The 25,907-nt window shown below is 52.1% G+C and overlaps 2 protein-coding genes across 11 annotated transcripts in view; one reads left to right on the plus strand and one right to left on the minus strand.

Annotated features, from left to right (window-relative positions):
• The window catches only part of ASTN2 (astrotactin 2), a 362,574-nt gene that overhangs the window by 107,718 nt on the left and 228,949 nt on the right, over positions 1 to 25,907 (minus strand). For all 3 annotated transcript variants that reach the window (XM_029999952.1, XM_029999953.1, XM_029999955.2), the window contains exons 14-16: positions 24,951 to 25,075; positions 24,416 to 24,520; positions 22,670 to 22,849 (exon numbers count right to left, since the gene is read on the minus strand). In XM_029999952.1, the coding sequence (XP_029855812.1) occupies positions 22,670 to 22,849; positions 24,416 to 24,520; positions 24,951 to 25,075 (410 nt within the window). The remainder of the gene's footprint in view (positions 1 to 22,669; positions 22,850 to 24,415; positions 24,521 to 24,950; positions 25,076 to 25,907) is intronic.
• TRIM32 (tripartite motif containing 32) lies at positions 8,804 to 16,639 on the plus strand. Of its 8 annotated transcripts, none has more exons than XM_041119830.1 (3): positions 8,830 to 8,847; positions 10,132 to 11,583; positions 11,793 to 16,639. In XM_041119830.1, exons 2-3 carry the CDS (start codon positions 11,423 to 11,425, stop codon positions 13,801 to 13,803), a joined length of 2,172 nt encoding a protein of 723 aa, XP_040975764.1. In that variant the 5' UTR covers positions 8,830 to 8,847; positions 10,132 to 11,422; the 3' UTR covers positions 13,804 to 16,639. The 8 variants fall into 8 exon arrangements, with proteins under 8 accessions (XP_029855819.1, XP_040975764.1, XP_040975767.1 ...); XM_041119833.1 differs by having other exon boundaries at positions 8,837 to 8,847; positions 10,821 to 10,936; XM_041119831.1 differs by lacking the exon at positions 8,830 to 8,847 and having other exon boundaries at positions 9,137 to 10,498; positions 10,821 to 11,583.

The following is a 25,907-nucleotide window of genomic DNA, read 5'->3' on the forward strand; positions in this document are numbered from 1 at the left end:
GTCAATCAGCGATAGTGGTAACACCTCTGTGATAACATTTTTAAGAAGGAAAAAAAAACTTGCGGGACAGACAGAAACGGCAGCTGGAGAGAGGAGTGAGAACATGTAAGAGAAACAACCCTGCGGACACCAAGGTCAGTGCAGAAGGAGGGGAGGAGATGCTCCAGGCGCCGGAGCAGAGATTCCCCTGCAGCCCGTGGGGAAGACCACGGTGAGGCAGGCTGTCCCCCTGCAGCCTAGGGAGGTCCACGGTGGAGCAGATATCCACCTGCAGCCCGTGGAGGACCCCACGCCGGAGCAGGTGGGTTCCCGAAGGAGGCTGTGATCCTGTGGGAACCCCGCGCTGGAGCAGGCTCCTGGCAGGACCTGCAGATCTGTGGAGAGAGGAGCCCACGGAGCAGGTTTTCTGGCAGGACTTGTGACCCTGTGGGGGACCCACGCTGGAGCAGTGTGCTCCTGAAGGACTGCACACCATGGAAAAGGACCCATGCTGGAGCAGTTCGTGAAGAACTGCAGCCCGTGGGAAGGACCCACGTTGGAGAAGTTCGTGGAGGACTGTCTCCCGTGGGTGGGACCCCACGCTGGAGCAGGGGAAGAGTGTGATGAGTCCTCCCCCTGAGGAAGATGAAGTGGCAGAAATAACGTGCGATGAACTGACCGTAAACCCCATTCCCCGTCCCCCTGTGCTGCTGGGGGGGTTGGTAGAGAATCCGGGAGTAAAGTTGTGCCCGGGAAGAAGGGAGGGGTGGAGGGAAGGTGTTCTGAGATTTGGTTTTATTTCTCATTACCCTACTCTGGTTGATTTGTAATAAAAAGTGAGTTATTTTTCCCCAAGTTCAGTCTGTTTTGCCCGTGACGGTAATTGGTGAGTGATCTCTCCTGTCCTTATCTCGACCCACAAGCTCTTTGTTATATTTTCTCTCCCCTGTCCAGATGAGGAGGGGGAGTGATAGAACGGCTTTGGTGGGCACCTGGCAACCAGCCAGGGTCAACCAATCACACCTGGTGATAGACCAACAGAAGAAAAGCCTTTCTCCACCCCGCACCCAAATGAGGCTCCCAAGACCATGAGCTGGATGGCTGTTGCCTCCAGCAACAACTTCCCAGTCCCAAGAAGGAGCTGTAGAGGAACAAGGATTGTCTCAATGCCCTCAGCTTGCAGTGACATGAAGCTGATCTGGCAAGGCACTAGTCAATTATAAGTACAAGTAAACACAGTATTCATTCATGACTCCCGAGGCCCTCCAGGCTAGGGCCAGCCCTTCCCTGCTGTCTGGCTGTCAGGGAACACTTCTGTGTGCAGGATCAAAGCTGTCACGGGAAGAACGAGCAAATTCCAACCAACCCGTCTTTCAGTAGAATAAAAGGGGGGCAGTTGCTAAGATAAATTAAAACAAGGCTGCGAGGAGATGTCTCAATGTCTAGTGAGACACTGGCGTACGCAGACATGGAAAATGAGAGTTGGAGCTGGTTCTTGGAGAGATTATTTTCTAGAAGAGCAGCTCCAGGCAATTTCAAGCCTCGTAAGGGAAAGCCATGAAGCCATGATAAACTGGGTGGCTCAGAAACAGGGAAGCTACAAGGCAATACTAGGAGCCTCTTCTCACTTCTGGATAAAAGTAACTTTTTTTTTTTTAACATTGCTACTAAACTACATGTAGAAGAGAAAGAAGGAGATGACAATGACACTTCTGGGCTGCAAAGCTTCCTCACCAGAGCTGAAGCAGCGATCTCAGAGATCCTCCACAGGGAAGGAAGTTTTGGAGCCATGCTTTAAGGGAGAGCATGAACATAGAGCTGAAAAGAAAGTGGATCAGTTACCTCATGATTGGCAATAGGATATCAAACCTTCCTTCCTGAATTATTGGCTTTATAGCTAAGAATTATAGATCGCTAGCATTAAATGTCTGAATGTGTCCTTAACACAGGCTTATGGCTTAGCCTAAGCTTAGCTAAGGTCTGTCTGGAGATGTAGCACACAGTTTCAAGCCATTCTAAAAGGCTTTCTGAAAATCATTGTTCAAATCGCACATATAGGCTTCCACCAACACCTGCAAGAAGACCTGGAGACAGCCCAGGCTGGATGGGCAGCATGGTCCAGCTGCTAGAGCACTGCTCTGGGAATGCCTCATTGGAGGCTCCATTCCAAGCTATCTGCTCTGTGCTTCTTCCCCCATGTCACCCGTCCTCTCTGTGTTCAAGCACGGGGCACACGATGCATGTGCACACAGTGCCCAGTTGTTCTTTGAGTACAAACAAACGGTAAGGAGCGGAATGAATAAGCAGGAAGAACAACCTCCCTTGGTCCTCCTCAGTTACAGTCTGTGTTTGCTAGGAGCAAGCCGAGACAAGTAAGGAGCAAAACAAATCTCTGAGCAAGAATTCCCTGCTGCAGGAGACTGTCCAGTCTCCCTGCATTGCCCCGTGATGAGGGACACCCCTGACTGATGCAGCTGTAAGAGCTTAGATTCAAGTGTTTGCATTAGCTGCCCTGTTCCGGAATACAGATGAAGCTCCGTGCAGCGGTGCTCCACCAGACACGTCACCGTGGGGAAGGATTCCCTGCAAATGGTGGGTTAGACATGGAGAGGCGTCCTTCAGCATTCAGCCTGACAACACAGCCCCTTTCGCAAGTAAAGAAGACGAACGTGAGCTTGTGCAACACATCCTGTACCACCCGCCACCTTCTTTGCCCGTCGCTCCCAGGAAAGGGCACTGTAGCTGGGGGTGGTGGTTTCAAGAGCTCTCCAAAGGGATTGGCATGAAAGTGAGGGTTCCCCCTTTCTCCTGAAGGAAACCCGGATGGAGCAAAGCTATTTCAGGAGCAGCAGTCATTAAACGGAGCTGCACAGGGGAAAGCGTAGAGGTCTGCAAATAAAGTAAGATAGAAAACTGTGTGAGTAGTGCAGCTCCACTTCCATAGCAGCCATGCACTCAGCCACAGAAGATTAACCACGGAGCCTGGTGACTCATGGTAGACTTGCCAGCAGAGCAGACTTCATAGGTAAGGTGGAAACGGCTGTCTGCATTTAATCCTCTTTATAACAGTTGAAGCCCCAGTCACTTTGGGGAAAAGGATTGCTTTGCAGACTGACTTCCTGGGGATGTAAGGGGTTACTCTAGCCGAGCTTACTGGTTCAGCGTGCTGGCAAAGGATCCATGGTGTTCCCTTGTACTGAAAAGGCTCTGGGTACAACTCCAAAGAAGGAAAATGAAATAGGACATGGCTCAGCAGAGGCAGACGGGCTTCACTGCCAAATTGCCAGCTCTCATCCAGACAAGCACTTGGAAGTCATCAGCACTGGATAGCAATTCCTAGTAGCTTTTGTGGAACAAGCTTTGGGGGCTTAAGTACAGTCCTAAAAAATAATCACCCCATTTCTGCTATTAAAACCTGAGAGTGCCAGCTGCACACCCTGCTTCTGAGCCAGCTCCTCCAGAGCCGGGGAGAGGCAGCGAGGAGGAACTGCTGCTCCTCATCTTGCTCAGGGGGTGGGAAGCATCAGCTCCAGGTGCCTCATCCCTAGAAAGCTGGCGAGTGCCTTGACGGAGACTGTGCTTCTTTCTCTTCCCATCCACAGCTCACGGCATCTCACAGAGGAGTTATTCTGATCTGGGAGGTATTTTCCCCCCAAACACACTCCTTTGTTCCTGGACCTGCCATTGCAACTGTAGCCCAGGGAGACGGAATCGAGGTCCCTCTGTTTCCCTCCCTCTCTCCTATGCCTGAGATGAGTTTCGGTTAACTGCTCAGCTGCCTGCATGCAAGGAGGGGGCTCGGGGGCCAGCCTGCTCTCCCCACAGCAAACCCGACAGTGAACTGGAGAAACCCCGTATACTCCTGGAGGCTCGGTCTGGCTTTTATTACCTAGTTGCTGTACAGCATTCGTCAGTGCTGAGGCCCAGCTGACTGGCTTCTTCTTGAACAAAAATACAAGCGGCCCAACCCTATTCCTGATGAAGTCAAAGGAAGCTTTTGCCGTTGGATTGGAGAGAATCAGAACCAGACCCTGCAACATACCATTGCAATGCCATCTCCAGCTGCCAGTGAAGCCAACAGAAATGCTCCTGTTATCTTCACTGCAAGGTGGGTCCAGTCCAGAGCAAGTAAACCCAGCTATAGCGTTCAGGTCCACATTGCATGACCCCCATGCAGAACTGGAGAATCTCCCAAGGCACTCAGATTGTTCTTGCAAAGCCTCTGCCTCACTCCTAGGGAAGTGCTTTGCAGGTGACCACTGCTAGGGTGCTCCAAAGGTCCCGTTCTGGCAGGAGGATGAGGCTTGGCTGCAGGGGCTGCAGCGCAGCAGCAGCGATAGAGGGATTCCTTATCAGCCCTTGCATCTGAACATGCTTTCGCTAACGCTGTTGGCGACTCATTTGAATCCTGGCAACATCTGTTTGGAAACACAGCGCCGCGGATGTGGTTGACGCATCACGGCAACTTGTGGGAGTTATTAGTTTGTTTGTTTGTCTGAAATATGTATTTAAAAAAAAATCCAACAACATAACAAAACAAATAAAAGAACGGCCTTATGCCAAGCGTCAAGCCTTGCGTAAGAAAGGGAGGATGAGCAGCACAGAGTGTGCAGAGGTACCGCTCGCCTGTCAGGGTGCCTGGCTCTGTCTCTGTGCTCCACCAGGATTTAATAACCCCACAGCACGAGGTGACTGCCTGCACAGCGCGCAGGGGTCCCTGCTTGGGATGCAGCAGTTGCAGATGTGGGGGAATGCTTCCAGCATTACCAGCAGCACCTCCTAGTGCTTGGACAAGAGGGAAGCATGATAACAACACGACTGTAACAATAACAAAAGGATAATACCTAATTCTTTTGTATTGGAGTGCTGTTTTGTCTTGAGAGCTCCCGGGAGACGATGGGTTTGCTAGTGGTCCAGCATTTTGTACAGCACCTCTTCCAAAAGATCCCAAGTCATTCCAAAACTGGGAATCACTCCACTTACCACAAGAATGCAGCACATCAGGGGTAGGATGTGGTAGCTCTTCAACAGCAGAAATGCTTGGAACAAGGAGAGGAGAAGGCTCTCCAGCTGAAGCCGTAGAGAGAATGTCAGGAACAGACCCAGGTAGGGATTCCTCCAGGCTCAGCAGGTTAACCCCACCGACACCGACAGGCTGCTCAGCTGGGCCTGATTTAGGACCTGGGTTTTGATTTTATGCAAGGAAGAGGTAATTCTGGTCCACCTCCCCTTTACACCACACTCCGGCTGGACAGATCTAGTGCCACCACGGTAGGGCAGTGGGGATTTACAGCCAATACACATCTGCTGGCACAGGCTGCCCGTTTATTACCTGGTGGAATAATACCCCTTTTGTTGGCAAATCCACTGAAAGGGAGTTAGAAAGAAAATCAATAGGTGTGTTTGCCTGGGAATTTCTCTTGCAGTGAGATATTGCCAGTGCAGTAACCACCAGGTCTATGAAGAGCCTGGACAGATTTAATGCTGCCCACTGTTAGCGATGGGCAAACACTGCTTGGGCTGCGAGGAAGGTGTAGGCGCAACGTCCGCAGGAGCCAGCCGTGCTCCTCTGTCACACGCATTCATGTGTGCAAGAAGCGCGGTGCCAGCCCCTGCTGCTGCCCAGGAAATGCCGTACCAGCGGCGGCTCAGGCCGGCTGTGCCAAACCACCGAGCGGCCAGCAACGCCCGCGTCCCCGGGGCTCACGCGTGGGCCGGGGCAAGGTAGGGCTCACCTAGGAACCGCTACCCGTCTTTTGGGGAGCGCAGCCATCCCGCGGCGTGGCATTCCGCGTGGGAAGCCGGGGCGAAGGCGTGACTACAGCCTGTCCGGGAGGGACGCGGCACGCGAGCGCGGACCCCAGAAGCGTGCACGCTGGGGCTTGCGAGCAACCGCAGGCGCACGCCCGTGGGACACGTCTGCCGAGCCCCCCCGGAGCAGCTGGAGGGGCGGCGTGGGGCCCTGCCACGGCGTGGCTGTGGGGCAGTTGTGGCCGCGGCGGTCCGTGAGGACCTGCTGCCCTCTCGTGGCATCGCGGGAGGATGGCTCTCGGGCTGGAGATCCTGCCACCGCTCGCTCTGTCGCTGTCACCCCACAGCCCCTCCGCCCGCGGCCTCATCCTTCGGGGAGCCCCACGCCTCGGAGAGACGAGTCTGGCAACCCAAATGCGTAACATCCCTGAGTGCCAACACATGATGATCTCCTGAACGTGATGGTTTGTGACCCCTTTTCTCCCCTCATTATGTCAAGAGTGCCCCGCGCTGCCAGCTACCTGCCTGCCTCTGCCCCCCCCCCCGGCAGCCTCCCTCTGCAAACCCTCCTCTCCCTGCTGATGCTCTGACCGCTGCTCCCAGCCGATTAACTCAATTAAACACAGAACCCTGCGGATTCTCAGTGCCCTGACACCCAACTGCAAGAAGTGGCCAGAGTGCCGCACCGCGGTGCTTGTGGCTCAGCAGCACGCGTGACCCTGCCTGGCCGCGGGAGCCCCTCTGCCCTCGGGCTGATCCCAAAGGTACTGGCAGGGAGAATCCGGAGGCAGACCACCTCCTCTGCCCACAGGTCAGAGAGGCAGACTCTGCGATAACCTCAGCTTCAGATGAGATCTTTACAGACTTGCAAGCCTGTGGTATTAAGAAAAAAAAAGCCAAGAGAGCTTTTAGAGAGGCCACTGATAAACCTCTATAAAAGGGGACAGTGCAGGCATCACCAGTGAGCTCGCTTTATCAAAGGAACTAACTGCAGAGCCCTGCACGGTCCCCACTGCCACCCTGCTGGTTGCACTGGCCCCCAGGAAGAGCCACCAAAGCCCTGCCCTGCTCATCCGACCCCTGGCAGCATCTCAGTGCTCGCCCCCCTGCCTCCGAGCCACTATGGCCCCGCAAAGACGTTTCCATGACCCCCCAAATCGCTGCCGCTGCCCCCCACGGGCTGCTGCGTAAGACCCATATCGGCAGCTGGCTCTCTCCCTGCTCCAATGCAACCACACACCCATTTCCTATGGGATGTCTGAGATTTACCAAGCCCTGCTGGCTGGATGGCTGGCTACCAGCGTGGGGCAGCCCCTTGGGACATGCCACCCTGCCAGGGGGTCAGGGTGACTGGGGTCCCAGGCTGAATAGCCTCCCCATCCGTCCTCATCATGGCACAGGGTCCCCATACTCCAACGTGCTGGGTAGCATCATCGGCTCATCGTTATCACCTCTAACCAAATCCAGAGAGTCCTTTGTTTTCTCCCCAGGATGCATTAAAAGCTTATTTCCATATTCCTACCACTACTTTTTCCTCACACTATTCACTTTCAGGTGCGGGTGCCCTCACAAAATCTGCCAGACCACCCCGGGATACTGCCTGGATGCCGCTGGGACCTGCAGTGCTGCTGGCAGCACCGGAGCCACGGCACTGCTGGTGTGTGAAGGACATGGTTCCCCGGGACCTGCCTGCCCAGGCCTGGGCTTCTACCTGCTCCCACAGACGAAGCCCCAAGCCCAGACATTTCCTGATCTGCTGTGCAGCCCCACGGGGACACGGTAAAACTGGTCTTTCTGCCACCTTTAAAGCAGTCTCATGATGGCCGAGCCAAAGCCGGGCTGGAACTGGGACCCGTGTTACCGATGGCCCTTGCACCAGCTCGACACCAAGAAACACGAGGGCAGAGCAGGGCCACGGTCCAGTGGCTAAACCCCTGCCTCCGGCTACTGCTGCCAGCCTGCAGGCAGCGTGAGAGCCTGACGGGCGGAGAGCTCAGAAATAAAAGGCTGGAGGGACGAGGAGGAGGAGGGAAGAGGCAGGAGGGAAATGACTGATTCTATGATTAATGACTCCGGTCATTAGCCCTGCGTGGGTGTAATGGAGATGCCATCCTTTACTACCTCCCAGGTGCGAGCAGATGAGTCAAGTGACTGGGCAACGCAAGCTCTCCCCTGATCGAAGGCAAACCCTGTAACTGCTCGATTCCCCATGAACCGATGACTTCCCGCCTGTGCCACGGCAGCTGCACCGGCTGACCGCTGGCCACCAGTGCCAGAACGGAGGCCGCTGTGGGAAGGGAATTAATGTCAACCAGGACGTGCCCTGAGCAAGTCCTCGCATAGCAACTGCAGCTGCCTGTCTATTCACGGACAATATTTATGCGCATCACCCAATCAACTGATTACATTTGCTATGCTCTACCTAAAAATAGTCCTTTTTGTCCTGGGAGTCCACAGGCTGCTCCAATGCAGTTTATGAAAGGAATTTTCGATAGGTGACGCAAACCCCGATACAGGCGCAGGACCCTGTCAGAGGGGAGGGCAGGGGGAAGGGGAAGGGGTAGGGGAAGGGGAAAGGGAAAGGGAAAGGGAAGGGGAAGGGGAAAGGGAAGGGGAAGGGGAAAGGGAAGGGGAAGGGGAAGGGGAAGGGGCTGCTCCGGCCCCAGGACGGCCTGATCCGGGCAAGGGCACGGGCCGACCCGCGGGTGCCAAAACCTCACGTAATGAAACAAAAACAAAAGAAAGAAAGAAGGAAGCCATGTTTCTGTTTCCTTTTCTCCTTTTAACTTTACTCGACACAAAGAGCTACACCACCACCGCGGAGAAGGGAGCCCGACCGGCCGGCGAGCTCCCCGTGCGGGCAGGTCCCTGCTCCAGCCCCCGGCTGCCGCAGGCCCGGGACCGCCCTGCCCTCGCCGATCATCCCGCCCGGCGGACGGGACCGGCCCCGGCCCCGGCCCCCGAAGCCTCTCCTCCGCCGCCGGCCCGGCCCCCAGGCCGCCTCCCGGGACTCCATCTCCCGGCATGCTCCGCTCCGCGTCCCGGCGCACACGTCACGCCGGCGCGGCGGCGCGGGGCACGCCGGGGAGCGGCGCGCGTCCCGGGAGCGGCGGGCAGGTAGGGAGCGCCCCGGGCCCCGCGGCGGCGGCGCCCCCTGGAGGCGGGGCGGGGGCGCGGCGGGCGGGCGGGACGGACCCTCCCCGGCCCCACAGGCCGCGGGCCCAGGGCCCGGCCCCGGCGGGCTGGGCAGGGGGCGGCCGGGCCGGGCCGGGCAGGGCAGGGCAGCCCCGCCTGGACCTCCGCCGGGCCGCGCCTCCGCGGGACGGGCGCTCCCCGCCGGTGAGAGCCCCCGCGGCGGGCTGGCTCCGCCCCGCCGAGCCCCCTCAGGCCGCGGCCGGGCCGGGCCGCGCCCGGACACCTGCTCGGCCGCGGAGGCGGCGGGATGGGGAGGCGGGATGGGGGGGCTCGTCCCGCGATTGGAGCGGCGGTGTTGTACCGAACCGAGCGTCGCGGCCGTCTGCGCGCCCCTTAAAGCCGCCTGTCTCCCCGCCGAGAGCCCGCGGGCTGCCTCCCGCCCCCGGTTCCGCGAACGGCACCGAACCGCTGCGGTGCGTGGGACGCTGCTGCGGGCGAGGGACGCTGCAGGCATCGGCTTTCGGCAAAAAAAACCCAAAACCCGCGCGTGGTGGTGGTGGCGGCTTCGTAGCCTGCGCTGAAGCACCGTCGTGAACGCTGGAGGAACGGGTCACAAGGCAAATTTTGGCAGCTTTAGCCTATTATTTTAACTTGCTAACGAGACAAACTATGAATTACAAGTAAAACTAGTTGTCTCGCCGCACATCCTAACTAAAAACAACAGAGTGGCAAGAGAAACTATGGCAGGAAAATGTTTTGAACATAAGGAAACCAAACTCACATCATTTACAGAGTTTTATAGCTTGATCCTCAGCTGAGGCTTTCTCTAATACCCTGCTCCGTGTCAGAGGAACCGGCTTGGGAGGGACTGATATGCAACAACAACTCGCTGTTAAGGAGACTTCCATGAAGGCACGGCCGAGTGCAAGATAAAGATAAAAGTGCAGCAGTAAAAATAATTTCACGTTACTAAGGCGCATGCTGGCACTCTGATAAAAGGGGATCATAGATGAAAAGAATGTCATACAAATCATCTTTCTAAAAACCGAACCTAACTTCAAACCAAACAAAACTCCCACTGTCATTGTTCTTTAATGAAAATACTTGTTTTAAAAGTGGCTTTTTATGTAACCTTCGGGTGTATCTGGTGTCTGTGCTGCTCCCCTAGCCTTCCCTAACCAAACCTTCTGACATATTTCCAAGGAAAATAAGAATAATGCATCTGGTATCCCGTGTTTCATTTTTAAAAATTGTTTTAAAATACAGATTTTTCATCCCTCAGAGGAAGATCCTGATCTACATGCCAGTGCCCAGGCTTCAGCTTCCCTGGCGGAGATACACGCTAAGAATGAAAGGGAAGTGTATTCGGTGCTAGCAGCAGCAAGCGCCTGGAGTGCCCCTGCTCCCTGGGTGCTGGGGGTGTGATACTCATCATGCCACCGTCAAGCCAAGGATCAGATCCCAGCTTGGCACTTGGGAGATTCTGCTACGCCACTGAATCCCTTCCTGAAATGTGGGCTTTAAAGGACTGTGAACTACAGCTGATGAATTAAAATGATTTTTTTTTTTCTTCTCTGGATGAACATAAAGAACTTTCTTCATGGCAGTTTGTCTTCTTCCGCTTGAGCAAATGGTAAACTGAAATACACTGAACCTTTCTGTCTGAAATGCTCCCAAGGATGAAGCAGGCAAACCCAGCGGGGAAGCGAAAGTGCTGCATGCCTGCAGCCATTATTCAGAAAAAGCTGTCTGTTCCCATCCCTCTGTGACTGTCTCTTCATTTTAAAGACTAACTACTTCCTTCTCCTCCTCTCCCCCTAGAAGAAATGTTTTCTTCCCCATTTCTTTTAATGGCTAAGCAATGCAATAGCAAAGGTATTGAAACCCAGTCTACTGAATAATAACTTAATGATGTGAACCCTGTTCTGTTCCTTTTGAATGGATGGCTGCTTTAGCAAGAGAGCTGCTGGGATCTGTTCCCTGCTGTGAGGGATGTGAGGATGGAGAAACCTGGATTGAAGCTGAACGGCAACCAGAGTGGTATAAAACTGAACCAGAATACAAGAATGAGGTCAATGCTGCAAGACTGTAAAATAAGGAGAAATTATATGCAATTAAGCTAAATTCAAGATCTAATAGTGAACACTTGTAGTATATATTAATGAATGTTTGGAGTTGTCTGTTAACTCCTTTATTGCTAATACCTGCTAGAACACTGCTGTGTCAAGCTGTGTTTAATTTGCATGCTGAAGCATGATGCAGCATGGCAGAGGTTAATGAAGTACACTGGCATAAAATCTTCACTGTGTGTTTTCACTATGTGCAGTCATTCTCAGAACGAGTGGAAGCTGACAAATCATTCCTTCTAGTTTCACTTTCTGGCAAACGTATGAAACCTCGAAAATTTATTTTGGCTATCTAGAAAAGCAGAGTAAACCAACCACATTTATTTTGTTCGTATCTGATGTCACATCTGAATGCAGGTCTCCAGAGGTGATATATTAATGTCCTAAAGCATCGCACCATCTGGTTCCTCTTTTGATGCGCAACGTTTTGAATGCTTGGTTTAATCTCCCTGGATTTCAGAAAATTATGTAAACTCGGAGGCTTGGCAGCGGGAGATGGGCACCACGAGGAGATGATTCAGTCATCAATATCTATTGGGCTTCCTTATTGCTGCCATTACACTTCTTTCAGTTCTACTTATAAATTTTGCAAGTGAGTAATTCATCGCACTAGGAGCTGCAAGTTAGTTTTGGAATTTGCCCACTCTGAGATTAGCTATGACTAATCCATCCTTTCCAAATGTGAAAAAGCTAACTGGGCTTCTTTTTTCCAGGGTTGGGTGATAAATCAGAAATAAATTGCATGTATATGTAACTGCTGGTGATGACATAAATCACGTTTCCTTTTTTCTTTCTGGACAGAATCGGAGCACCTTGGAATAGATGCGAGTACAAGACTTTGCACCGGCTAAAACTGCCTTGGAAAACCATGGCTGCTGCCCCTCATCTCAACTCGGATGCACTCCGAGAGGTCCTGGAGTGCCCCATTTGCATGGAGTCCTTCACTGAGGAGCACCTGAGACCCAAGCTCTTACACTGCGGGCACACCATCTGCAAACAATGCTTAGAGAAACTCCTAGCAAACAGCATTAATGGGATACGGTGCCCATTTTGCAGCAAAATCACGCGGATCACAAGCTTAGCTCAGCTGACTGACAATCTTACTGTGCTGAAGATCATAGACACCGCTGGACTGGGGGAAGTGGTGGGTCTTCTCATGTGCAAGGTCTGTGGGAGAAGGTTGCCAAGACACTTTTGCAAGAGCTGTAGCTTGGTGTTATGTGAGCCATGCAAGGAGACATCACACATGCCCCAAGGGCATAGAGTCATTGCTATCAAAGAGGCTGCTGAAGAGCGTAGGAGAGAATTTGGGACGAGGCTTGCCAGACTTCGGGAGCTTATGGGTGATCTGCAGAAAAGAAAAGCATCTCTGGAGGGTGTTTCGAGAGACCTGCAATCTAGATACAAAGCAGTTCTGCAGGATTACAGCAAAGAAGAGCGCAAGATCCAGGAAGAACTGGCCAGGTCACGCAAGTTTTTCACCACCTCTTTGTCTGAAGTGGAGAAGGTAAATAATCAGGTAATGGAGGAGCAAGCTTATCTGCTGAACTTAGCGGAAGTGCAGATAATGTCTCGCTGTGACTATTTCCTTGCCAAAATAAAGCTGGGAGATATAGCTCTCTTGGAGGAGGCAGCAGACGAGGAAGAACCAGAACTGACAAACAGTCTCCCAAGGGAGCTGACTCTTCAAGAGGTTGAACTCCTTAAGGTGAGCCACGTGGGACCACTGCAGATTGGGCAAGTGGTGAAGAAACCCCGGACCGTTAACATGGAGGAATCGCTCATGGAATCTGCAGCATCCTCATCGGCATCATTTAGGGAGCCTGACTTGGTGCAAGAAGAGGCCAGCTGCACACCGCATTCCTCACCAGCCAAGCCAAGGATGCCTGAAGCAGCCACAAGCATCCAGCAGTGTCACTTCATCAAGAAGATGGGCTCCAAGGGCAGCCTGCCAGGGATGTTTAATCTCCCCGTCAGCCTACATGTCACCCTGCAAGGTGAGGTGCTTGTGGCAGACCGAGGCAATTTCCGAATCCAGGTTTTTACCCGCAAGGGCTTTCTGAAGGAGATTCGCCGGAGCCCCAGTGGAATTGATAGTTTTGTATTGAGTTTCCTTGGAGCAGACTTGCCCAATTTGACTCCCCTTTCTGTCACCATGAACTGCCATGGCCTGATAGGTGTGACTGACAGCTATGATAACTCTGTCAAGGTCTACACCATGGATGGCCATTGCGTGGCGTGTCACCGGAGCCAGCTAAGCAAACCCTGGGGCATCGCTGCCCTGCCTTCTGGGCAGTTTGTAGTGACTGACGTGGAAGGAGGGAAACTCTGGTGTTTCACAGTGGACCGTGGCGTGGGGGTAGTGAAGTACAGTTGCTTATGTAGCGCAGTGCGCCCAAAGTTCGTCACCTGCGATGCTGAAGGGACCATATACTTTACTCAAGGGCTGGGGCTTAACCTGGAAAACCGGCAGTATGAACACCATTTAGAAGGCGGCTTTTCAATTGGCTCCGTTGGCCCAGATGGGCAGCTGGGACGCCAGATTAGCCACTTCTTCTCCGAGAATGAGGATTTCAGGTGCATTGCTGGGATGTGTGTCGATGCCAGGGGAGACCTCATTGTTGCTGACAGCAGCCGTAAAGAAATCCTGCATTTTCCTAAAGGAGGTGGCTATAATATCTTAATCCGGGAAGGACTCACCTGTCCCATCGGTATCGCCATTACTCCCAAAGGGCAGCTGCTGGTGCTGGACTGTTGGGATCATTGCATTAAGATCTACAGTTACCATCTGAGAAGATATTCCACCCCTTAAAGGCACATCTCTAGGTAAAGCCCCTTTTGGCAGCAGAGATCCGTCCAGCCTCTTTGCAGTCTGATGGGAACCGCTGTGAAGCGTTCAGGGAGATTGTGCCATAACTGAAGGGGGTTTGGCACAGAAAGCCGTCATGTTTTGTGTTTAGAAACAAAATAGCTTACATGGTGGTGGTCTGCTTTTTCTTCTTCTTTTTTATATAAAATCCATACAATAAAAAAAGAACAAGCGTGAGGGAAAGGATCCATCCTTCTGGAGTATTGGTTCCTTGATAAATGACCGGTCGCTCCATAAACCTTTTCACCTCCTTTTGCCACATCTCCTACACTTCCAGCTTCAACCATTGTATCTTTCTTTGTGCCATAAACACTGACTGACTGCTCTAAATCACCTTCCCTTAGAGGACTAGAGAGGCAATCCTCTTCTCTCTGTGGTACTCGCAAGGAACTGGGTAGCAGTTGTCTGGGCAACTACTGGAGAAAGCAGTTTCTGATTGCAGCACTGCATAAAATGAAATAGCCCTCTTAAACTGCGTGGAGATGGAGCTTTACTTTCAAACTGAAGAGGGAGGGTTTTCTCTCTCCGTTTTTCTGGTATTCAGGAGATCGCCCCTGTCGTGCCATTTGTGAACCGTGTCTGTTCAATGTGAAGTGAGTACTGTGCAATCATGGGAGACCGAGCTGAGCCAGAAAACTGCCCTCTGATGGCAGCAGGGCTTTTATTACTACTAAGAGTTCTGCTAGGTAGAAGGGGGTAAAAAGGGAGGGGGCTGGAGTTAAAAAAAAGAGGGGAAACCTATGGTTGATATTTACTGTTGTTTTATTATTAAATGCATCCTGGAAACTGTCTTTGGAAGGTATATCTGGTATCTAAAGCTTCATGGGGAGGGGGGAAGGGCTGGGGGAGTAAGACTGGGAGATTGTAGTAAATGAGATTAAATGCAACATATTGTATGTTCACCTGCACTTCACTATTCTGCATTCCAGACCATTGCATTTAGCAATAGGTTTCCACTCATCTGCACTTCATATGTGCAAGCTACTCACTGCTGCGATGGGGATGGGGGGGGGGCACTGTTTTGCTTTTATTTTTTAATACTTGGAAGCACATCCATTGGTGCATTGTCTTTTTTCCCTTGCACAGCAAAACACCACATTCCTCAGATTTTTTTTTACGGCACCAGCAGGCACCAGAGTTCATGTTCATCGCGGCTTTGGGCCAAATGAAGCACAAAACTGCAGCTGTGTGAACCAAGGCCCCCACAGTGCTACTCTCCTGGCTGATAAATGTGTACCTCAGTGTGGTGCTGCTTGCCTAGAATAGTTTATTGAAGGAAAGATGCATTTAAATAGGGCACAGTGGTAGCATGTTAATCTGCCACAGATAATAGTTATACTGCAGTGCATTTATTTGTTGCTATCAACAACGTAGTTGCAAATTTGGGGGCACGACAGACAATATAAAAGCTGATTTTATGGTGGCTGCCGTGCTACAGCAAATTGTTTGCTACTTGTGCTACAACATGTATGCAACAGGTGATGGGTTTTTTTCAGTTCCCATATACTTTCCCCTAGCGAAACAGCGGAGTAAAATAGGCTTCAGAGCCGCTGCTGCTCCAGCCAGTTGTTTGGCAGTTACAGGGTTTGCAGAAGAAGCGCTGGGAGCAGATTTTGGTGGGATTTAGGTTTTTTTCTCTCCCTGTTCTGCTCAGCCAAAGCACTGAAGAGGGCCAGCACAACAAACACCCAGCTGTGTGATGGAGGTGCCCCTCCATCAGGGCAACTTCCTATTTCTTTTGCTGTAATTTGCTGGAAAAAAGCTTGCGGAGATGGCAGCGGGAACTAAGACACTAGCATGGTAGATGGTGCTGAGGGAGCCCAAGGGGACTGAACCTCCTTTCCCTCCTGAGCTGCTCTGTGTGTTTGCCAAGACTACCAACCTGCACGTAATTATTTATGTTCTCTGCTTCTCTTTTTGGTGTGGGAGGGGGTAGTCGCCTAAAGTATGTAACAGCAATTTGGGGAGCCAATCTCATCTTGCATGTATGTTTTTGGGAGATGATGACTATTACTGGGCCCTTCTGCAGTTAATTACATTGTAACTCAAGGCATTTTTTCCAGTATTATGGTAATGGCAGTTCCTCTCCTACTGATCTCTTTTAAACATTTTTTCCTGTTTCTAAGAACTGCTCCAAGCAGGAAGCTACTGTGGACCTGAATAATTGAAGCAATATTATCTATGATAATATGTACCTCTGTCATTTTCTGTTCCAATGGATTTATTTTTTTTGCAATAAACATCACACTACTAGCAATAACATTTCCTGGAGTGCTTGAAGGGATGTAAAAGCTGGTCCAGTAAACTGAGCAGTTGGTTACCCCAGCCTGTTCCTGGTTACACAGTTCAAACAAAGCGTCTGTCATCTGTTTCTCACTCAGAGATTCAAGAAAAATAACACTACCCTGCGATGCACTGGTGGGCCAGGACACTGCGATCGGCGCCTGGGGGTGTGTGTCGCCTGCAGCTCTTCTTCTAGTCTTGGGTTTCAGGCAAAAAAGGGAAAGAGAAAACCTGCTGTCCCTCGCCCAGGGTATGCATGTCCCCTGACAAAACTTGACAGTGACTGCGAGATGATTTTGCAGAGCTGTATTTCTTGCAGTGGTGCCCCCACACAGTGTTGTGATCATCTGCCAAATGAGATGAAATGGAGTAATTAAGGATTGTGATGAAATAGTTTGGCTTCTGCTCTCTACCTGGAGAAAGAGCTTGTCTGGTTATACGTATGTGTTTGGTTTTTAAAGATTGTGTAATAAAGGAAAAATTGATCCAATTAAAAGCGCATTGCAAACGGCTCATTTTCTTATTAAAAACACTTCATCTCCTCCCTTTGGTGAAAGATTGGTTTTTACAGCCAGTGAGGATTAGACTTTGGAACACAATGGCTACGAGACCCCTTATATGCTGTCAGGTTGCAGAGGATAAATCTGATCTCCTTGGCAGGTCTCATATAACTTTATCTGACAATTCCCTACCCACCTCATAAACAAATACAAGAGTTTCGTACCTTAATTCACACCGATACTCCCATGAGGGCCGTATCTTACTTTTCACTGTAGCTAATACCTGATGTTTTAAAGATCTGGTCCAAATTCACTGGCACCGAGCGCTCAGTAACGGGACGTGGAAGCCTGGCTGAAGGCTTCATCACCCATGTCCCTGGATTATTGAGGGGCTTTCTGGCTCAGCTCTGCCCTGCTGTAGAGGTGATGTATTTGCTGGGGCCGGTAGGAGGGCTGCTGTGAAGGTTCACCTGTTATTCTGGTTAATTTTGATAAATGCTGTAAAAAATCATGTTAGAAACAGTGTATTTAGGTGGAGCCAAAGGAGAGCTAAGCAATTTGCCACAGCATTCAAAGGCATCGGTACATCAGCAGCATGTGCAGGTCTTCCCCTGGTCCTGCTACCCAGCTGGGTTTGCTGATCAGGGTGAAGGTTTTTATCACTTGGGCTCATCTCAGATGATATGAAGCAGCTCTTTAAACAGATATGAGTTGCTGGTTTATCAAACGTATACGATCCTTGCAGAACAACTGCCGTGCCGGTGCTGTTAGACTTACCCTGCCGTTTTATGAGAAGTTATGATGTCTTAGGGTAGTGGCAACTAAGCCGTGAACATTTGTTCTGGGCAGCAACAGACAGCCAGCATTTCTAAAGGGATGAGGGGGAGAGCCTGTTTCTTAATCAAAGGGGGCAGAGCTACAAAAATAAAAATAAAGCCAGATGCTTCGAGTCTTTTCTATTGTATAGCTTAAGTGATTTTTCTGGGTCATTACTCAATGCGAGGATTTAAAGTTATTTCATTTTGCACAACTAATTACTCTACTTGCCTGGCAATTTTGGTTTGCAATGAGCAGTGCATAAGGTCATTTAGCAGACTGAGTCACACCACATATTTTAGTCTAAACGAAATTTCATGGCAACGAGCTAGATTGTTTTTTCCTCCTCCAAACAAAATGTCAAAATCTGAGGTTTTGAAAGAAATATAATGACATAAACTGCAAGCAAGTAAGACTGTTACAAAGGTAATAGAGCGGTGGTTTATAGGAACAGATCTCAAGGACAGGGAAATTCTGTATGCTTTAATTCTGACCAAGCAGGTATAAGGGAAAGCCATTATCTCCTTTAATAGATGCAAAGCTTGCCTTACATCTTTCTTAATGCACCTGATGGTGTCTAGGAAAGGAAAACTAAAGGTTCCCGTGGACTAGTTCAATCTTACTTGTGTTACGGCAGTATGAGACCTGAAGGGAGATGAATGAGACCTTGAAAGGACAGAAGGGATCCGCAGACCCTACTCAGAAGAATACGGACTGCTATTTTAGCAGAGCTCGAGGCTGTATCCTTAATATAGCTTGCATTTTATGAAGATCTTTTGTCTAAAATGCTGAGTTCACAAGAAAGCATGAAAACTGTAACCTCTTAAAGGTAAATGCAACCAACGATGTATAGTCCAAGAGAAGAGAAGCAAGTATTGGGGAGGCTGGTGGGCAGAAAGCCTTAGGGGAGTGTGATAGGACGTGTCAGGGCACAGCCCCTCCATGGACTATTTTAAGAAATGATCTGTTACTGAGAGGAAACATCTTTCACATCTGTAGCAGCCACCTTCAAATTTCAGCTTGCTGAGTCCCCAACATGGCCAGGTAACCTCAGCCAAGGAAACTTATCTAGGGATCATAGGAAATGCAAGAAAAACAAACATTTCACTCACTGCAGACATAAAGCACTACTGCAGCCTAACAATTGGGTAGTGCAACCCTCTGAATCTCCTCCACCCTTGTACATCAGCACCCTTCCCGCTCCCCCAGCTGCGCATCTCCCAGGTCCTTGGTGGCAAGGGAGAGGAGCTCCCGCAAGCCTGCATGCTCCTCCGCGGCAACATGCCACCGACACGATATTTCTTTTTCCAACTTTTCCCAGCTGGAGAACAGAAGTCTCCCACGCTGAGGCTCAGCTAGTCTGCACTGTGTGAAGGAAAAGAGTTGTCACTCAAATGCTTGACAAGATGAGACCCTCCGCATTACTGCTGGTAACGGCTCCATTTTCTATAAGTGCTGGAGCACTTACAGACATTTGTTCTGCATTTTGTGTATTGCAGTGGGAATGAGCAAGCTAGAACAGTTCTTGGGGAAATCCCACCGGGGCTGTCGGATTTTGCTATCAGAGCAGCTCTTCCCTTTCCCTACCAAGCTCTCCTCCTCCTCCTCCTTGTCCAGCCAGACCAAGGGGCCACAGAGCAACCAGGTCTCTGATAAACCTTTATCAGCGAATGAAGCGGTCCCTGGCAGGTGGATTTGCTGGATGGTGGGATCGCTCTCTTTCCTCCTGTACAGTTTGTGTCTTTGTGGTGGATTGACTCCCAGCCTCTACCTCCAGTTTTATTGCTGAGCATGGCATTATATGGTGTGGAATAGCTCAATTTGGGTCAGCAGTCCTGGCCATGTCCCCTCCAAACACCTTGCCCACCCCAGCCTACTCGCTGTGGGGACATAGTGGGAAAGAGAGGAAGCCCGGATGCTGTGCAAGCACTGCTCAGCAGCAGCCAACATGCTGGGGTGTTATCGACACTGGTTTAGCCACAAATCCGAAGTGCAGCACCACAGGGGCTGCGATGAAACCAGTTCACTCCATCCCGGCCAGACCCAACACATTCTCACACACAACAGGAGGTGGCTGGGGATGTTGCATTTGCCTCAGCTGCCAAACGAAGATGCTCACACAATTGGTACGAACTTAATGAGGTGCTGTCAGCATTAAATGCTGGCTTCGATGGGGGAGAAAACCGATGTGGGCTCCTGTGGCACAGATCGATGGCCAGATCAATCTCAAGGTCCCTGCTTGGAGGCCACTCTGATGAGTTAAAGCATTGCTTGGCTGCACAGACCCAGAGGAAGCAGCCCAAAAAATGGGCTTTTAATCACTCTGTGTGAAATAAAATTGGTGTTTGCTTTGCTCACGGGCTAACGCAGTTCCTGGGAGGGAGCCTGGGGGATGTTTCCACATCTGCCCTAGAAGAAGTGCGGTGCTCGGTGTGCCGCAGCCGCGTGGGCAGGCAGCCGTGCCTCCGTGCCTCTCTGCCGCTTGTTTGCAGGATTCACTCCTTCAAATCCTTAGGAACAAGGGTGGGAGGCTCCCTCGCCTCCCCCCAGCACACACCTTTTCTCCTTGCAGGAGGAAGGGCAACATTTTGCATTTCTACAGGCAAAGCAGCCTGCAAATGCCAGCGGTGCCCGCAGCCCGCCCATCCCGGCAGGCCGGTGGGTCCAGGCAGTGAGAAGGCACCAACTTTCTTCTGGACCTGGTGAAAGCCAGATCACTTTCTCCTCCGTTTGGCTGGAGGAAGCGCTCCGCAGACACCGACCCACGTCACAGGCTCCTGTGCCGGCTGCGAGCGCGGCGTTCGGGCTGCTCCAGCCTCGGCAGAGAGCCAGCGCCTGGCCCGGCGCTTTTACAAGGAGTCCGGCTGCCAGCAGCGCGGTCTCCTCTTCGAGACCATGTTTTCAATTAGGGCTCGACACGCAGATTGTGCGCTTTATTGGTGGAGGCCTCCTCCTGAGGCCTGCCGATTGATTTATGAAGTTGATTAAAATATTAAAATAATTTTGTGCGATGCTGCAAACATGCCGCAATGTGCATTTTTATCATATTTGGTGCTGTTCCAATTAGCTCGAGACTCTCCTCTCCCCCTCCTCTTCTGACCTGCTTTGTTCGCTAACAAATTACAGTTATTCTGGCCTTACTTTTGTATTTATTAGAGATGATGCATATGTGCACTCTCTGAGCAGTTCGGAAACGGGCTGGCTAGCAGCGGGGAGCCCAGCGGGCCAGAGCTGTTTCTGAGCAGAGAAGGCATCCAGAACCGTCTAGCTGGAGCTGTTTATTCAGATCCTCCTTATGTCACTGGCAAATGAGGGTAAATCAGTGGAGAAGCTGGGAGTAAAATCCATCTTCCATAAACAGCAAGCTCTAACTGGGGGTTCTCCAGGAGAGAGCCCTGGGTTTCCTGTGACACCTTCTCTGTCCACAGAGCCGATCTCCCCCAGTACTGCCAAAACCCCTGCACATCCTTGATGTCCTTCCAAGAGCATTTTCTGGCCATCAAAGAGCCAGGTACAACAATGGTCCCCTCTGCAGTACCAACAGACACGAAGTTCAACCTCACCAACCCCACCAGCTACTGAAGCCACAGACGGAGCCACGCATAAAGAACAAGGTCGGAGCCAGCACCTGGTTCCCAAATGCTGCACAGTCAGAAATTAAATGCTTATGTCCAGGCATGACATGCAAAACCCCCGGGGACGCCTGGAGTCCCACCAGCGCCTTGGTGCTTCCCGGGTGGTGGGGAAGGATGCTCCGGATGCCTCCAGCATGCCGGGGCAGCCCTGCGAGCGACACGGGGCGGGCACGGCTCCCCGGGCGCAGGCGGGACCCGGGTGGGGAGCGAGGGAGCCCGCCTCGGCCAGCTGCATACCATGGACTAAAAAGGAAATTATTCTGTCAGCGACGCACTGCTCGCCTTCAGGCCCTGCGCCACCATGGGGCTTTGCAGTTGAGTCCTGGAAACTACCTCTGCCCCTGGCTGGGGGGAAGGTGGGGGCTCAGAAACGGGAGATATTTCACCACCGGACCAAGTGTTGCCACTGTTCATCTCCCCTCTGGCCCCAGCACCGTGAAACAGCGGCGATGCTCATGCCGGGCTCAGACTGCAGCAGCTGCCTCTCGTTCCCACCCGGCATCTCCGGAGAAACCCTGCGTCTGTGGTGACGGTGCTGGGACCATGGAGCCACTCCGGGTCTGCTCCCCACTGACACATTTGCCCGGAGATTGCAGGGACCGTGCTCAAATGATTAAAAAGATCGCGAGTATGTAAACAACACACCTCCATGATGCTTTCTCCTGCTAAACAGGGGCATTGCTATGGCAAACTTCATTTGTCACTATTTAAAACTCAAACAAACGAGTACAGGGTGTTATAAATACACTTACAAGACGAGCTGCGCTGGGAAGACAGAGAAAAAAAAAATGAGCAGAAAGCAATGGAGGTGGCAGGCGGGAGCACACCTCCATCCACTGGCTTCCACGAAACAAGGCCACTCTCAGCAGTGCCCACGGGGCAGGATGCAAGCGGCTTGATGACATCCATTACCGTCAGGCCTACTACGGGTCCTATGAAACACCACAGATTTTTTTCAACAGAAAAATATCAGACCCAGGGAATATCCCCAGCTCCCTGGAGGAGAGAGATGAATTGGCAAATGGAAGGCTACAGCGATAAGGGAGTTTTTATAAACATAACCTAATTGTATTACTTCAAAGTCCTGAAGTTTATTGCCCTGTTTAATGATGTGTCTCGTTATTTATGGTGTAGCACAATGAGTCTGCTATTGATTTAATACACTTCCTTAAAGACCGTCATTGTCACAAGCAATAAAACGAAGCCATTCTGAGACAGCTCAATTATGTCACATCTCCATCACCCGACCCCAAGCACCCCCGGTGTGTGGGGGCCACTGCGGTGGGACTGGGGGCAGGTGGTGAAGCAGGTCACCCCCAGGAAGGATGGAGCCGGAGTGCGGCTGCTGAAGGGCAGGAGCAGGAAGGATGGGTTCACCTGGCTCAGGGATGCTGCCCACAGACGCGTGCCACCGTCTCCTGCCGCTGGGTACTCAGTTTGGGACCAGTCTCCTGTCTGTGCCCACTAACCGGCAGAACGACAGTGTATGCACAGGAGAGAGGGGCTGACGGATGGAAAACAGCACGAACGATAACCGGCATTTGTGCCCCTGCCCGTTCCCGCCGCCCTCCTCACCTTTCTGGTACTGGAGCCAGAGCTGCTGCTGGACCTTCTTGCTGGGGAAGTGGATGGTGCAGCTGAACTCGGAGCCATACAGTGCCTCCGCGATGTAGTGAGAGCCAAACTGCTGGATGAAGGAGAGCAGCTCCTCCCGGCTGCTGTCCTTATTCAGGATCTTCAGGATGTTTGCAAAGCCTGTGGGAGGGAGGCAGGGGATCGGCAGGTCGGCCAGGCAGGGCTGCCAGCCACAGCCCCGGGGGAAGGCGGCCCAGAAGATCCTCTGCTCAAGACATACAAGTCCCCACATGGGTGCAAAGCGCAGTTCCTCCTCTCTTGCCTCCATGGTCTACATGATCCTTTGGAATCCACAACCTGCTGTTTACCCTGGGCTGTGGCTCTGGCATCCTGTGATTCCTCTCCCTACAAGATTTCTCAAATCATTTTACAGGGATGTGCACGTGAACGCGTGTGCATGCGTGCGCACACACACACAAACACACAAACACCCTCCCGCCAGCTCCAGCCCGTGTTTCAGGCTGCTGGCACATCATCAACGCTCTCCCCAGAGGATGTGCTTGGCCTTTGTTTTGCAGTAACCCTAACCAGAGATATTCTCCTGGTGTAAGGACGAATTTATTATAGATTGCGCTGCAGACCATCCCAAGAGTAAATACCCTGCACAACTGGTAACTGTTTTTAGGAAAGCTGGAGACGGCCCAGAGGGACACACGGGGCTGGGCTGATGGCAGCTCCGTGGGTGTGCAAGGGTCAGGGCATCTCTTGAGCAACGCCCTGCAGCGCCCGTGCAGACAGCGGGGACTGCTGGCATGGGACAAGGACATGGACCCTCACTGCTCTACGGAGATGAAATATCGTGGAGGCATCGGTGACTACACAGCACCTTGGCATCATTTAGAGCTGGCTGATATCGCTTTGGTTTAGGGGTAGAACTGAAAACATACTGCAAGAAAATATGTCATAACTCTCACCAAAATGAGGTTATCTGGCTGGTTGGTTGGTTGGTTGGTTTATTGAAAGTGAAGGTTGGTTTAATAAAAAAGCTAGAAGAACTCATTCTGAGCTGAACCCAAATATTTTGTTCAGCTCCAAGCAGGTTATTTCGTTCTGGGGCTGTGCAGCCTGTCTGCACTAAATCTTTTTTTTTTTTCCTTTCTCCATTTAAAAACAGGTTGATTTTTAAATAAAAAAAAGCTGTTTTGAAATGAAAAGGCAAAACATTTCAGGTCGCAACAAAATGTTTCAGCATTTCTGAAACAAAATGTGTAGCTATAAAAACGTGGAAGTGAAATGTTTTGACGTTTGCAGGATCCTCCCGCCCACCCCTTCTTCATCTGCGACTCCCTACTTTATATGACCCGTATTTACAAAAGCTTTGGGTCCTTTTGAAACCACATTTTTTCAAGAACTTACTGTTTTTCATACATACACGTATACACAGCCACCCTCACATGAATCCTCCCCGCAGTGTTGCTTATTAGCTTGATCCGGGCTCTGACTCCAGCTCTTGGTTTGTGCGACTGAGCCGCACAAACTCCCTGCCTCAGTTTCCCCCCCTGTAAAAAGGAAGAAAATCTCTCTGCCTGCCTCTGCGGCAGCGCTGGGAGCGCGAGTTACTGCCTGAGCAGAGCCCGGAGGTGGGAAATGCTGGTGAGATGCTTGGCATGACTGTGCCTTGGGGCAGAAAACCACCACCCACCCACCCACGTAGACACACGTCTCCCTGCCGCTAGAAACCCTCACCTGCAGAGAGGGTGATGGAGCTGAGCTTCACCCTGTAGAGGTTGCTCCTGACCCGCCAGTGCTGCACCATGGGGTAGCCCATCGCCTCGTCGTACTTGATGTCCCCTGCAAAGGAAGAGCCGACGCTCAGCCCCTGCCGACCCGGCGGCCGCGCTCCGGGAAATGCTTAACGCTCACACCGAGCAATTGCTTTGCTACATGCTGCAGGGGTGAGAAACGGGACGGTAGCAGGGACGGTAACCTCCTCCGGTGGTCAGGCCATGGGGTCCCCGGGCTGCTGGCAGGACCAGCGCTGCGATGGCTGCGGCTGCCTGGAGCTCGCAGGGGTGGAGATGCTGCCTTGCCGTGCCGGGGCGGACTTGCACGGCCCATAGGCTATTTCTGCCCCAGGTACACAGGAGGGATGCCACGAAGGACCCCGAGATGCCAGCGGTGCTGATGGCCCTCAAGGACCACGCTGGGATCCAGGGTGGGAGAAGGGGTTCTTGCTCCTGCGCTCACCCCGGCAGGGGCTAAGCCCGGGGGCAGCTCGTACCGGTGAGAAGCTGGAGGTCAGGAAGGGGCTCCGAGAGGACGCCGCGGCACTGCTCCTCCACGGGCAAAGGGATCACCATGAGGCCGTCGGCCAGCTGGGGGAAGTCCTTGATGAAGTTATTCTCCCTGCAGAGAGAAGAAGACAACTGCAAAGCAACGATGCAGGCCACGGCCGGGCAGGGGGGCTGAGCCGCCCCAGCGGCACGGGGACGGATGGCTCAGGAGGGCGAGGGACATCTCCTCCGAGCAGGAGACCTAACGGGATGGGGTTTGCAGCCCCCACCACCAGCTACCCCTGGCTGTGCAGCCCTCTGAGGTGATGCTTAACGAGCTCCCCAGGCACCACGGCTCCGTTAGCTCTCTGGCAACGTGGGACTGTTTTCAGCCTGGGGATGCAGCCACTGGTTTTGGCCCAGATTTTCAAAGTGTGCCACTGGAGAGGGGGCTGACAGCGGCGAGGAGAGAGAGGAACAGCTGCTACACCCCAAAACTCCCCCTTTCCGCCACCTGCAGCATCCTCCCAGTACGGGACCATGACCAAGCACCAGACCAAGCCCTGCTGGGGCTCCCCACCCCAGGCAGCATCATCACCCCCACGGCTTTGCCCCCGGATGACTGACTCTCTGAAAGGAGGGAAAAGTACATTCACAGACAGACACCAAAAAAAAGCTGGCGCGTGCAGCTCACGGTGCAATTTTACCACACATGCAGGATCTTTTCTAACCTTGGCAGGTATAACATTGTATAATAGGCCCCTAATGAATTGTTTCTAGAACAACGATAGCGGGGAAATTATTTGAAATGGTGAACAGACAGGTCTCTGGGAGACAAGCCTCCCCCAGCAAGCAAAACGCCTCGCGCCTGCGCAAAGGAAACAGGAGGGGGGATTTTAAATATTGATCTTACAGCCAAAATATAGGCCAGGAGGCTCTGCGTCCTTGCGATGCAGAGACAAAAG

Source organism: Aquila chrysaetos, chromosome 24, assembly GCF_900496995.4.
Source record: "Aquila chrysaetos chrysaetos chromosome 24, bAquChr1.4, whole genome shotgun sequence".
Lineage (NCBI taxonomy): Eukaryota > Metazoa > Chordata > Aves > Accipitriformes > Accipitridae > Aquila > Aquila chrysaetos.